The 15,320-nt window shown below is 33.7% G+C and overlaps 3 protein-coding genes across 3 annotated transcripts in view; 2 read left to right on the forward strand and 1 right to left on the reverse strand.

Annotated features, from left to right (window-relative positions):
• The window catches only part of LOC126966691 (protein artichoke), a 441,824-nt gene that overhangs the window by 416,742 nt on the left and 9,762 nt on the right, over positions 1-15,320 (forward strand). Inside the window, exon 2 of the mRNA XM_050810872.1 lies at positions 10,228-10,485. Coding sequence (XP_050666829.1) covers positions 10,231-10,485 — 255 coding nt within the window. The 5' untranslated portion in view covers positions 10,228-10,230. The remainder of the gene's footprint in view (positions 1-10,227; positions 10,486-15,320) is intronic.
• The window catches only part of LOC126966965 (peroxidase-like), a 388,039-nt gene that overhangs the window by 236,012 nt on the left and 136,707 nt on the right, over positions 1-15,320 (reverse strand). The gene's annotated exons all lie outside the window — the stretch shown is intronic.
• Positions 1-15,320, forward strand: part of LOC126966736 (uncharacterized) — a 394,461-nt gene that overhangs the window by 176,448 nt on the left and 202,693 nt on the right. The window lies entirely within an intron of this gene.

Raw genomic sequence — 15,320 nt, forward strand, 5'->3', positions numbered from 1 at the left:
GCAGCTGCTCCTCCTGTCGGCGCGCTTGCTCCTCCTGTCGGCGCGCTTGCTCCTCCTGTCGGCGCGCTTGCTCTTCCTGTCGGCGCGCTTGTTCCTCTTGCAAGCCCCGCAGCTGCTCCTCCTGTCGGCGCGCTTGCTCCTCCTGTCGGCGCGCTTGCTCCTCCTGTCGGCGCGCTTGCTCCTCCTGTCGGCGCGCTTGCTCTTCCGGTCGGCGCACTTGCTCCTCCTGTCGGCGCGCTTGCTCTTCCTGTCGGCGCGCTTGCTCCTCCTGTCGGCGCGCTTGTTCCTCTTGCAAGCTCCGCAGCTGCTTCTCCTGTCGACGTTCTTGCTCTTGCATCATGGCGGCCATCTGCTGCATGAGCGCGCTGATGTCTACGGCAGGAGCCTGCGGTGCTGACACGGTCGCACTGAGTCCAGAGCCGGATGCTTGTTGTGACTCGTCCTCTGCCGCTGCAGCTGCTCCCGCTCGCGTGGTCAATCCCTTCTCGTTCCTGGGCACTAACGGCATCTTTCCAATCCCACTTCTGACACCAATTGACACGGGAGTGGGTCAGGGATTGGAAATAATACTCCGCTTATAGGAACGAGTCTTTATTTGCGTTCACTTATTCTGAACTTGCATTTTGCCGGTCTGCCGCTGTTCCTCTTGTGGGCGGCGGTACCTTCAACGCGTCACACCGCACCGAACACTAAGTCTCTTCTATCTTCTTCCTCTTGGAACACTACTTCTTCTTTTCTTCTTCTTCTTCTTCTTTACACTTTCGAGTCAGAACTAGAACTGCCGTAGGCCACGCTTAGTACGGCTTATATACCCCCGGATCCGTTCTATTTTCAAAATGATTCTCCCATTCCATCTTTAAATTTAAATTGTACTAGAAAATTATTTTAACTATTTTTATCCTGCTTACACATTTTCCATCCCTTTTTTTCTGTTCGATTTGATCCTAAACTAACTAGAAATATCCTTTAACTTCACAAAACCCAAAAAAAAAACCATACACTGGTAGGTGTATCGAACCCGGGTGTACAGCGTCTAAAGTAAACACTTTTCCGCTGAGGTACGAGTAATGCTGACGGAGCTGTTGAAATTAACAATATCTTGAAGTTTGACAACTCTCGTCATATACTTCAAAGGGTTGCTACGCAACAATATCTATAAATTCAAATAGAGTTGGACTCATTTAACTCGATTATTACAGGGTGTATTTGCAACTCAGAAACGTGCAATAAGGTTAGAGCCGCATCAAGAGTAGAGATAACCAGAGCATCACATTGTTGTCTTTTTTCATTAGCAAACCATAGCCTAATAAATATGATATTATGTTTCTTTATTAAAGCCATTAATAGATGAGCAAAGTTCACCCAGGCCATTACAGTAATTATGAGCCGTTAAATAAAATTAAATTTGAGTACCCGAAATTAAGATAAACTTGGGCCAAAACGTATAATCCGCATTACTTGCACCTTGCATTATATACTTTTAAAAAATAAATAAAAATGGATGCCTTAGACCCTGTGGTCTGTCGTGTGAAAACATTTTTAAGACAATAATACGTAATACAACTATCCTCAAAATATGTATGAGCCTGTTGTAACTAGGACAGTTTTTTTAGATATCTATTTTTATTTGACGAATTGTACTCAAGCCATTCTTGTATATTTTGAAAGGTCAATTATTTGGATGTCCCAAGTACAACATCTAAATGTTCCCTGGCCACTGAACAAGGTACAAATGATTGACAGTGACCGAGGTACAACACTACTCCAACTTCAACAAAACGGTGGATTTCAAATAATTTTGGGTTTACTTATCTCGTAAGTTTACTATTGTTTTAATACTTGTTAAAGAAAAGAACCAATGGCATATAAAATATTAGTGACTATTAACAACGTTTTAAACTATTAGATTTCAAAGCATATTAAAAATACTTACTTTTTTCCCGAAAAAACTTTTAACATCGATAACACCAAACACCGGCCTAATGGCGGTAAGCGACTACTTTGAAATTGAATAGTCAGTAGTGACGTACAGAATACACTAGACAATAGAATTTAAACTCGCAGGAATTTTTGAAACCAGCCTAATGGCGGTTCCCCTACGTATAGAACTTAAAAAAAATTGAGAAATATCGCAAACTAATTCATATAGTACATTTAAGACAAATATGTCTGAATATATTTACTCTGCACAGTTAAACCTAGGCCTCGTTGACTAACGACCGCATGGGGCACATCCATAAAACATGAACCAATACGTCTATTCGCTTCTGATACAAATGAGATACAGGAGCCCTCCGATATGTGACACATATGCCTTTCAAATTGCTGGAACCAAACGGTGCATTTGACATGTATTTTTAATTACTTGGCTGTTATGTAGTTGTTTGAACAGTCAAACGTGAGCTATGCGTGGAAGTAAAGTCTTTCTAAAGTTCCCATAAGGTGTAATAAATCTGTTATATGATTTTTAAACGTCTATTTAGCTTGCCGTGTAAGTTTGTTAATTAGTACGGGTCAAAAGTTTTCCTCAACCGATTCAGCTAAAACTTACATTTTTGTAGAATTCCAATGACAATATACTTTTATAATAAGCAGAAACTGCATTGACATCCAGGGTTAACGTTACAGAATCTCTTCATGAATCAATACCACAGATAATTACGCATTTAATTATGAAGTTCAGTTTTATTTGTAAATAAATCGATAATAATAAATAGCTTGGTTCTTAACGAGTGTAAATGGTTAGCCACATAAACATTTTAAATAAACCACTATGATATGGGTATCAAATGAAAGGGTTTGCGGAGTAGAAGAAGAGGGAAAAACATTTCCATAACAAGATGTAATTGAATTTTTTTTTCAAAACTATATTCGTGACATCCTACAATATCTACAACAATACAATACAAACATATTTGAGTTTATTTCAATACCTGGGAACAACAATTAAACACCCATTCAATGTATTACTTTACAAAACGAGCAACTTAGTCACAATTATTTTTAAATGATAATAAGGGACTAGACGAGCACGACGTTCACATGATGCTAATTGATACGCCCTGCCAATAACAATACAGTGCCACTCAGGATTCTCGAAAAACCCAAAAATTCCAAACGGCACCACAAATAATGCTTTCACATTAAAGCTTCACGGCAGAAATGGGCGCCGTTGTGGAATCCATAACCTAGCCGGCATCCTGTGCAAAAGAGCCTCCTATTGGTGAATATAACATCACATGAAAATTTACAGACTTTCAACAAATAAAAAGAAATTGAAAAAAGGTTACTCAATAATATCAAATCAATACTTATTTTTTTCAATTTACTGTCTCCTTAGGTCTTAGTTGATGCGTATAAATACAGTAATAGCGACAGTTAGCTTAGCCTACATCCGGTGGACTAAAGAAAAATGTTGGCCGTTGCGTGTTCCGAGAACTAAGACCGTCCTTGCAGCCTTAAAAACTCATTAACAGCTACATCCACCGTTATTGACTTTAGTACGGTTATTAATTAACAACTACGTTGAAACTAAATTATTGCGAGGACGCCTCTTGTAACTACGTATACCTATGTTCTTTTATCATTTATACGTCAAGATAGACTGTGACAGATGTGAAAACGTCGAAAAAAATTAAGGTTGACAGTTAACCGCTATTTTAAGCAATGCACGCAAAGTGACACAAATGGCGAGTGTAAGATATACCTTGTCACGCACACTAAAGTTATAAACATGGCCTATTTTTATCGGTTGTCTAGCAGCAAGAGGCTCTATCTAGACGTATAAATTATCTAAGCCTATGTTATAGAAATTATTAGTTTATGCTCGTGGGAAAGTGCCATATTAATGTGGCAATAATCCTGAAAGTGTGTCATTTATTATAAACAAATATGCTGGTGAAACAGTTCCAATAAATTCTATTACCAGCGTGGTGTAGCAGTTAGAAAAGTCGTATGAAACGTTTTTTTATTTTTATTTTATTATGATTCAGCTTCAAAAAATACATAAAAATTAAAATTTTCGCCCTTCTACGATCTACAATTACTTTTGTATCGCGATTTTTATATTATTCTATTCCATCTACGAATCCGCTATTGGGTTCCAAGATGGCAATCGAGTGTAATGATTATTGTAGTACGATAATTTTTATGTACGATATATTTGGTAGGTCTGAGAATCGGTCGTCGTCTATTTTTTATACCACAAAAATTTTAATTATTGATTTTTTTGATTACTTTAAATAACAATACAACGTTTGCTGGGTCAGCTAGTAACGTATACGTCTTGTCCATCAGAATCAGTTACAGTAACAAAAGATTCACTTCTTTGTCTATCTTGCTGTATCTCCGTTATAGATGCTCTTTTCTCTCGCAAGCGTTGTTTGTATATACGCTAGTATATTGTGTCTATGGTTTCTAACACGTTTTTCGTTTATTTGATAGGATTAATATTCTTGGTAGTTACAATATACATACAAACGTTGTATCAAAAAGAGTTCAGATAATTATCCGCCTTTAATTTTTAAAATGGATATTTTCAATTATTTTTCTAAGATTATAATAATATTAGGATTATTAAAAAACACAATGTAACATTAGGGGGAAAGTGCAACAGTCTATTGAAACACTCAATATTGTCTTGAACCTACAAAGTACACCCACGTACGGAAATAAGTACCTTTGAAGTAATCTCTTTCTCCCGTTCGTTCTCCCCTCGCATAACAGTTTACTATTTTGCTTTAGCTTGTCGAAAAGTGCTTTCATTTAAATGTGTAAACTGGTCTGAAACTGCATCATCTATTTCATACAAATTCGACAGAAACGTAGCATTTTTATCAATTTCTAACCTGCACTTATTTGTTTTTGTTTGGCTATTCATATTTTATTTAAAACAATACTGTAAAACTATTTTTCAAATTTTTTCTAAAATTTATAATATTTAAATTTGGTAATCTGTATGTTATATATAGCACTCACAGATTAATAAAGCATATTTTATTAATCTACGACAGCACTATAAATTACTCCGTTCATTTACTCGAAGGTACTGATGCTTCCGGCTAAGCCTCTTGTCTATTAAACTACACCCTCGTTGCATTCTCTAGCAATATCGTAATCTCGGTGAATAAAATTATAAATAAAACTGAACTGGGACTGTTACAGAATATGATAAACAAATTAATCTTGTTTGTAGAGGTTCTAGCAAGATTATGTTATTCGGTAGCTATAAACGTAACAGTTATATTAAAAAAAAGTTACCAGAAAACTTTAAAGCTGCAACCAATATTAAAAAATTCATAAGCTCTTTGAAAAAGTTACTTTTGGAAAAATGTTACTATTCTATTAATGAATACCTAGAGGAAAAATATATTTGAATGTCTGCCCCTCTGTCGTTCATTGCTATGCCTCATTACGAGGTGCATGTGATAATTATTTAGTACTACAATTTTGTTTAGTAACTAAGTCGCATGTAACGCAATTTAATAAAATAAATTAATTAATAAGTAAAATAAACCCAGTACACACTGTGAAACTATTCCCTTAATAATAATCCTTATAGGCGACTTTGAACAGATTGAGAAGAATAAGTAAAAAAAAATTATAAAGATATTTTCAAGTTAACTAAACCTATACTTTTCTATAATATTTGTGGAATTGAAGTAGGTACTATTGAAAATACATTTTATATTGTTATTAAATAGTTTTCGCTCTTTATTGTTGACACAAGTTGTGTGTTATTAGAATGTCCTGAACATTGCGGAGTGAAATGAAACGGGGCTAAATAGCAGCGTCGACCGTCGGGGCAAGAAATTACTCACGAAATGACTTCAGCTTTGTGTAATTGTCTATTTAGATCCTCATTTATTCATATATTAACGGAAATGTGTTCCAAACATTTGGGTAACTGCAGAGAAAAATAGCGAATTATTTCTTAAGAGCACGCTATAAATTTAGAAGTGTAAAATGAGTGGACAACTTAATTGGCACACCTTACTATCTGGTCTTCTGCGTTGGTAAAGATCTACCTAATTGTGTTCGAAGTTCTTATTGAAGCTCACCGACCAAAGTAACGTAGTAAAATGCTGGAAAGACTACGAAAAAACAGCCAGAAACTTATTTTTGGTATATAAGCTTTTCTTTGATACGAGCATTTAGTCACATCCCCGTGACAAAGCACTTAAAATAATTGGTGACGCTTTTTGTCCGACTTACTTTGCAAAACCGACTACCACCAAAAAGTCTTTTATTTTCGGATTATTCTATAGCCTCAAATAATGTAGCATCTATTGGTATTAGAATTTCCAAAATCGGTTCTGCAGATCCTGAGATTAACCCCTATAAACTACAAACTTTATCTCCTTGTTTTATTAGAATAGATTATAAGAAAACACATAACCTAAACTTTATAATATTTCGATAGCAGAATTTTCTTACTCGATATTGTGCACGTCTGTCAATCAAAACAAACCCTTTGCCAGCTTTTAATAAGGTTGTAAAAAAAAACGCTTTGAACTAATTCCATTCAGATATTCAATTTAAAATTTCTGGCAACTCAAAAATTTTTCCTCTTGTACACAAAAGCATCACAAATCCTGTCGATGAATTTTCAAAGTTGAATTTTTGTTGTTTAATTTGAAAAGAGACTTAAAAAGTAACTTAAATTTAGAATCCCATGGGATTGGCACACTAATAAGATTTCCATTTCGCAAGAGGGATTCAGCAATGCAAATATTTTAATGAACATCTCAAAGTCGTCTATATCCAATGTCATTCTTGGAACCTCTTAAAGTATTTTTATTTATCTTCTGACACAAATGTATAACAACTTTCTACTTATGAATATTCATTTATTACTTGCAAATATTCATGTTGTTGTAGTTATGTAATTTGACTCAATTATTATAGTTTTATGAACCGTATCCAATAGCTTAGCTTCTCATTCTATTATACTAACTTACAATATTACATCAGGAAACAGATTCATAACATTTAAACAATATGTTATGTTTTTAAAGTGATAACCCTCACTTCTAGGATTAATACATTGTCAATTAACAAACTAGATCCTGTTGATGAAGTCACAACCTGAGGGTTGAAAAAAACATACAAGATTTATACGTACGTCATACAATACATCATTCGAACGGTTAGCTCAGTTGGAAGAGCACTCGCACGGAACGCGAAGGTCGTCGGTTCGAGTCCCGCATCGTTCATAAAATATTGTTTTCAAATTTTATTCATAACTCTGGTAAAATTATGTCTTTAATTTTGGATAGTTTTAATTTCAAAATCATTATATGTTGTTTTAATGTGTAAACAGTACTAATGCTCTACTATGGTTAGAAGGCGGTGCGTGCACATTGTTAAGTTTTTGAATATAAATATATACCTACATGCTTTCCGCCATGTACGTACTTATGAACTACAGGTACGTACATACGTAGATTTACTGTTTGACTATATATACCTAACATGAATTATCATACACCAATTTAATATGTACCAAAATTTATGGACGATGCGGGATGCGAACCCGTGACTCTCAGAATATGCCCCAGCGCTCTTACCAACTAAGTTAACCGTCCGACTGAAGTATGACCCGTAATTCTTTGTATGTTTGTTTAACTCTGTATGAAATATGATTATATTTGGAACAAAAAAACTTTATAAAAGATCTTTAAATCCATTTTTTAACTATAACCAAGAGCAAGCATTGACAACCTCCAATAAGACTTAAGGGTATGTGTAAACTGTAAGAGGATAAGGTACTTTATGTACAACACTTTATTTTGTTACAAATAGTTGTATTGCTATATTTTCACCACAAAACTTGTCTCTTGTCTCTCTTGTTTGCGTGTTTTCTGCTTACCCTTCGCCTTAAAGGGGATCAACTTCTGTTGTGCGTTTCTTTGTATGTTGATTCTATTATTATACTATCATTTAGTTCCTCACCTCATAAAGATCACATCAATATCTTCATATTAGTGTGACACACACAACAAAAGATAATTCCCATAGATCTGTCTGCGGAGTTGAGTATACTACATAATACTACAAAATAAAATATATACGAATTTTCGGAGTAAGGGAAATAAACGGAAGACGTATTAATTATATGATCATTAATCTGGTACGAGGAACAGAAAAGATTTGAAGGCTTGCAAATGAATAATATAGAAAAGCAGAAAATTAAATAATTACATCGTTATTAAATTAAGTAATGATTCATTATAAGTATCGTTTTAATATGTCTGGCCTAATTTGTTACTACCTGTTTCAGAAGTTATTTGTAGAGTAAGATGTGAAGTTGTATTTGTACGTAAATAATGTGCGGTGTACAAATTATATTTTAATTTATAATTGTTTTGTGTTATTGATAAAAAGAAAACCATAAAATGTAAACTGCTCATAAAAATACCTAGATTAGATATTGGGAATAGTAAAACTTTTCTAGTGAAAATAGTAATTAATTGTTCATTTAAACTTTTTTCATTCCTGAGAAGTTCATTAATTTTTTGTAAGTACATTAAACTTTTCTTAAATCGTTAATATTTCCTCACAATACATAACAGTACTAAGCTATTATTGGCAATATTAAAATCAAGTTTCAGAATTTGTGATAGTTAACCAAAGATTCCGCTGTTTAGTATTTATTTTTGTTAATTAATTAATTCATATTTTAAGTCCTTTCACTGCTTTTAAGAATGATATTAAAGATAATTCAGAATGTGTCGGTATTAAATACCACTTTTATTCGTACTGCAGTAAGTTATTACACTTGTAAATGTTGTTATAAATATATATGTTTTTACTACCTAGGTATATGACATGCTTCGAATACAGCCACTTTGTGGAATCGATAACCGACTGCTGTATTCTCGAACCGATACGACTTAGGGACCTTCAATAAGAGAGCATACTGCCACCCTTAATGGCTGGCGACGCATCTCTTGATACCTGTTGTTGCGAATGTCCATGGGAGACTGCCCCACCACTCCTTTTATATAAAAAATAATATATAACTAGTAAAAACATTTATAAATTAAATTCAACTTCTAAAAATTATACCAATTGAAAGAAAAAATACATTTCTTATAGGTAATCCTATCCGTAACTCGACTAATACAGCGCGGCTATTTTGCGTGGTGATACATTTCTTATAATAAGAGAATGATAATGCCATTTATATTAATTTCATATAATAATTACAATTTTAAAGTAAGATTCGTCGTTTAAGTCGGAATATAACAAATGTAATTTTCCAAATCGTTTCATAAACTAATTAAGTTTAAAATAAAATATGTAATATGCACTAAAAAGTATAAAACTAATTGCGTATTTTTATATACAATCTAATAAATTAATCTAATTCTAGTTACGATTATTGTTATTTTTGGAATCGGTGTCAGCCAAGGTAGGTTTGCATCTACATTCATATTTATAGGTGAGATGTGCTTGAGTAGCACGCGCGACGTAAAACATACCGACGAATTGAGAACCTCCTACTTTTTTGAAGTCGGTTAAAATACAGTAGAATCGTAAAAGTTTTATTGACTTTATTCGAATATTATAATGGTCGGTATATTGATGAGTAGAAAGGCAAATAAATTATTCTCTTAAAGTCCAATACGAACTAGAAATTAAGATATGTTATAATTAACCGCGTAATAATTTCTGTTAATGTGCAACAACTAATTATCATTAAATATTTTATAATCACCGATGAAAATAGTAATTACTTTCTAATAGGGAGCATTTGTTGGTATTTACTTTTGTATCAATTTCTTCCTAAACCATGTTAAAACATAGCTATAAATACAGGCTTTAGATAAAATTATTATATCTGTTACTCATGTTGTTCTAAACAAATTGTTATGTTTTTGAAGTGACAGCCCTCGCTTCTGGGATTAACACACATATAAAATTTGAGATCCATGCGAGTGCTCTCCCAACTGAGCTAACCATTCAAGTGCGTACCGTCACAAAAGTTGTGGCTTCATCTACAGAATCTACTTTACAGTTGATAACCTGCTCAAACCCAATATTTACATATTAGCAAATTGACTTGAGATGTCTGATGTTTACTTTTACATTTCATTTTTAATGGTGTTTTGAACAAGCCTACCATTTTTTTGCTGGGTGCCAATTTAACTAACAATATAACCTCGGATGTCTAATTTGATACAAGTATAGAGTTGAATTGTATCACAAACGATTTATTTCCAGATCATGATGCGGTTACTGCTGGTGCTCTTCATGCCGTTTGTGACCGGGCAGCAGCCGTGGGTGCCGTGCTCGGAACTGAACGATGACCTTCGGTATCCATGCCGGTGTAAGGTGCAAGTGGATAGGGCACTTCAACTGAGGATCCTCATGAACTGCGATCACGTGGTCTTCCCTGGAGACTACCCAGCGTTGCCTTATGGTGCGCCGATCATATCTTTTAGTCAGCAATCAGCAGGAATACAATCGCTTCCTACACAGGTAAAATATTTTAAGTTATGATTGTGATCAGTGCCGGATAAGGCAAGCGCGGGGCCCGTAGCAATTTTTTTTAAAGAGTTTCACGTTTTGTGACATCAAGTACAACGAATCTTTATATTTTTATTGCGCTCGTCACCTTGAGACATAATATGTTAAGTCTCATTTGCCCAGTCATTTCACTAGCTACGGCACCCTTCAGACCGAAACACAATAATGTTTACACGTTATTGCATCATGGCAGAAATAAGCGCTGCTGTGGTACCCATACTATAGCCGGCATCCTGTGCAAAGGAGCGTCCCACTGGTAAACATTCACTCAAAAACATACGCTCAGGCAGAGATGAGTAGGCTTAAAATGCGGGGCCCTTATCAATTACTATTCTTGTTAAGTGTTTAATCCGGCACTGATTGTGATTATTTTAAATGCTAATAATAAATTTTCGTGCATATATTATGCATCATATGAATATTATGATGGAGAATCTAAATTTATTATCAAACTGTGGACAGGCGTGGAGATTAATTTATGCTTCGTATTTGTGCTGCAAGAAGTTGGTACATTTACGATAAGTTATGATTATTACGCAGTCACGCCTCTGTGCCTTTTCCCAACAAGGCCCTTAATAAAGCCCTTATATTTTCAGCCATGATATTGCCATGCCCCTGATATTTTCTTGTATTCTACCATTCCCTGAACCCTTTCATTTCAACTCTCCCCTTTTGTTTATTATATTGATTGGTTGGTACTATGAACATTTGATACGAAATATTTCTAGGAATCTGATCATCTCTAATCTGGCCATGAGTTGCTGACTTTCACAGTCTATTTATATCTTCGTTTTAATTGTTCCCATAAATGCACTATTGGATATAAATTTCGACTGTTCGTTGGCCAAGCAAGCCACCGTGGTATGCCCGCCACACTTACAAAAGCTGTAGTTATATATATATATATATATATATATATATATATATATATATATATATATATATATTATATGCTTTCATCATCGTATTATCATAGAATCAATTCATGCCTAAATTGCTGGCAAATGGGATCACCTGAAACCTGATAACTGGCTCAATGTAACACTGTGTTGTTATGGTATGTATCCTCATAGAAAATGGAGATCCCTGTATGGATTTATTCTATCCTAAATCATGTTGACGATTCTTAATTCTCTCAATAAAATTAAGTTATTTGAAGCGTAACTGACAGTATCGCCTATTAATTTAAATTATTCGAATTTAAATATTTTTATTCAAAATAGGATTTAAAATCACTTATTGAACGTCAAAAAACTACCGCCCTTTTGAAATGGAATGCCTCAGACCTAAAAAGAACGGGCACAAGAAACTCAGCGGGCTTTTCTTTTTTTTCTTAATTTGTGTCAATATATGTTGAATCGTACACTAAAATTTATACTTAAATAGCCTGAGGGTGTTCGCTCCATTTCCAGTATGTGGTATTATTATTAACTTATTAATTAGATTGACTTACGGCCATTTTCAATAACCTATCTATTCTTAGTTTAAATTACGAGAGATAGACAAATCTATCCTTTTACGTTTACTTGCATTTCAATAAACTTGGACTATAACTATTAATGTAACTGCATTGGCAAGAATGGATAGATAAGATCTTGTTATTAAACGGTGATAGCAATATATTCGTAACTAGAGATACGTTATTGAAAACGGCCGTTATTAGTTATGTGAATTGATATCTCTGACCTGCTGTTGCTACAAAGTAATCATTTGTGAGTGGTTATAACATAATGTATACAATCGTAATATTAGCATTTGTCTCGTGAGTATCAAAGCCTTGTGATTGTGGTTACAATCTATTTCGCTTGTGTGTGTTAGAAAGGGTATCGCGGCACACAAACTTCCGCATTGTAGGTTTGTGGTATTTGAGATTTACAACGGAATCTTAATGGCTCACAAATGTGTATATCTCCACCAACTCAACGTTTCCAATGTTTCAGCTTACCATATTCCCTCTTAGTATATCTGTTTTATTGAGAATTATTTTCTATTTTATTTTTTTTACTAGAGAAATTACAGCACTAAATAACACAATTAACAAGTAACTTATGAACAATAATTACAAATTTATCCAAAATTGTAACAAAATAATCAAACATTATTTAACCTAGGTTGTACGTGACACTTATATAACAACTATATACTACCATTATTAGAAAATAAATGTATCATTAGCTGAGATATATTCGACTAACTAAACTAGTTAATAAACTACTCGATCTAGAAAACAATGATTTTTGACGATAATTTGTATTCACTTTTGACAAGAAAAGGGTTGCAATAAGGTACTGTAGTTGCTGTTTATTGGCCACAAATAATGTTTATTTGACCTAATTATAGGTTTACCAGCTAATTATAGTTTGTAAGGTCATTCCATATTGTGTAACGGGACCTTTTCCATTATCTTTAACAGTTTATTAATAATTCAACATTCTTTCGACTTTAGGGATTTATTTAGTTAGGGATTGCAAAGTGGCTTTTAAATTCAAATCTGGAAAGTTAACGTCGTATGATTTTTATCTCCTGAGGACTTTATAGATTGATCAATTTTATTTTATTGTATTATTTCAATTCTTTTAATATTTTACAATCTTCATCAATTCCATGGGTATCACCAAATCACCAGTGGGAGCAAATGAGACTTAAAATATTATGTCAAGGTTTAAAATTAAATCAAGCATTAATATTATAATTATATTATAAAAATGTCTACAATTATTGTATTTTATTATTTACTAGCTAACCCGGCGAAGATTTTAGCGAGACAACACGTCCTGAGGATGCCTCGTGTAGAGGCGAAACACGTGTCAAATTGTTTTAAAAACAAAAATTGGCGGAATTAACACTAAAGAAAACTTAAATCGTTTGTATAATTATGGATTTCCGACAGACATTTCATTTCAGACAGACAGAACGACAAAAATTGTAAAACATGTTAATTTGGTGTACCTATGTATCGCATATATTATATTCATATACATGTAGTAAAAAACAGTTATTTCAATATTACAAACAGACACTCCAATTTTATTTATATATATATATAGATGTATACTTTGATTAGTTGTGTTTAATATTTTGAACGTTCTTCATATAACATGTTCTAATAATTTATAATGTTAATGGAGAGATTATACACGGAGCCGGTCTCTGTATTATTTTAGCAAATCAATTCAAGATTTATTAAAAATTCAGATATGTCGTAACTGTAAATGATCTGTAAAGCTTATTAGCATTAGGTTTATGTAAGACCGAATTAATTTAAAGTAGAGGTATATGACACTGTAGAAAGAGATACGACTGAAGAAGAGAAAGACACTGGTTTACAATTTTTTTTTAATAATCAGTAAACAATAAAATAAGATTCTTAACAATGTTTATGAGTCTCAAACAAGCTTATAGTTCTACAGCTCGAGCGAGATGTCAATAAAAAATTCGAAGACTATTGTTAATATCGGCCGTATCATAGACCTACAATATACTATCGTATAGAAAAACAATACGTGCGAGAGAGAATAAAATTTGTAACGGAGTTACAGCAAGATATGTGTTATCTTATGTTATATGTCAATTTTAACACCAGGGACAGACATAAACTTATAATGCCTACTACTCGGCTAAGTCGAGTTAATAAGTCTTATGTGGGGCGATGTAGCTGGGTAGCTTTTACAACAAGATCCCAGAAAATGTTCAAAACAAAAGTATTACGTTATTCAAAAGAATTGTTAAAAAACGTTTGTGTGGTAAAGGTTACCATAACATAAATGACTTTCTTAATACCACAGATTCGGAATGGAGCGACCGCCCTCAGGCTATTAAATAATAAGTTCAATTGTTCAATATTACTTTGTAAACATTTCGACGTCATCGACATGTCGACGAAAAAAAAACCGCTGAGTTTGTTGCGCTCATTCTTCTCAGGTCTGAGGCATTCGTTCTGGAATGGGTAGTCTTTGACTTTCAATAAGTGATGTCACATCCTATTTTAAATAAAAAATTTGAATTTGATAGAAAAGGAAAGCGAATCTATTGTCTGTAGCCGATTTTGATTGACAAGTCGGAATCAGTCAGCCACTCTTGGAATTAGCTCCTCAGTATTTTGAATATTATAATAACTAACCACTAGTTATCGCACACATTGACATTCAAAATTGGTCACGCATTATCGAGCTGTTAAGTCATGTATACACTAGTACATCCTAAGTCTATGGTTTGTATGTACTATACTACAATGCTGTTGGCATTTGGGAAATTAACATTTTGAACGAGTAGTTTACCTGATACACATTTTGAAATGAATAATACCACACTAGGGGGAGACTTCTTTGCATCTGCATCGGTCATCGTAGCTACTGAAGTTACTGGGATAATGAGACTTAATCTGTTTTGTCTCAAAGTGTCGCAGTTGCGATGCCGCTCAGAATTGAATTCTTTCAAGATTTCTGAGCTGAAAGATAAAATCTGAAAAATATGGTATTGCACAATACTTGCCACGTGACTCCTTATATGTAAATGCTTTAATGTGTTAAATGTGTACATATAATATCAAATATCTGTATGTTGCGATAAGTATCTGATTGTGACAGCAACCACGACCATCATGTTTACAAAACATCCTTACACAAACAATGAATTCAAGCTCTAAAGGTTGATGCATCCAATATACGATAATTTATATTAATTATACAGTTCATTCTTTATTATTTTTTATGAAATATTCGATATTATTTAAACACGATACATATATTGGACGCAGCACCTTATAAAGTATTTGCTTATGTAATTTA

This window comes from Leptidea sinapis, chromosome 11, assembly GCF_905404315.1.
Source record: "Leptidea sinapis chromosome 11, ilLepSina1.1, whole genome shotgun sequence".
Classification (NCBI taxonomy): Eukaryota; Metazoa; Arthropoda; class Insecta; order Lepidoptera; family Pieridae; genus Leptidea; species Leptidea sinapis.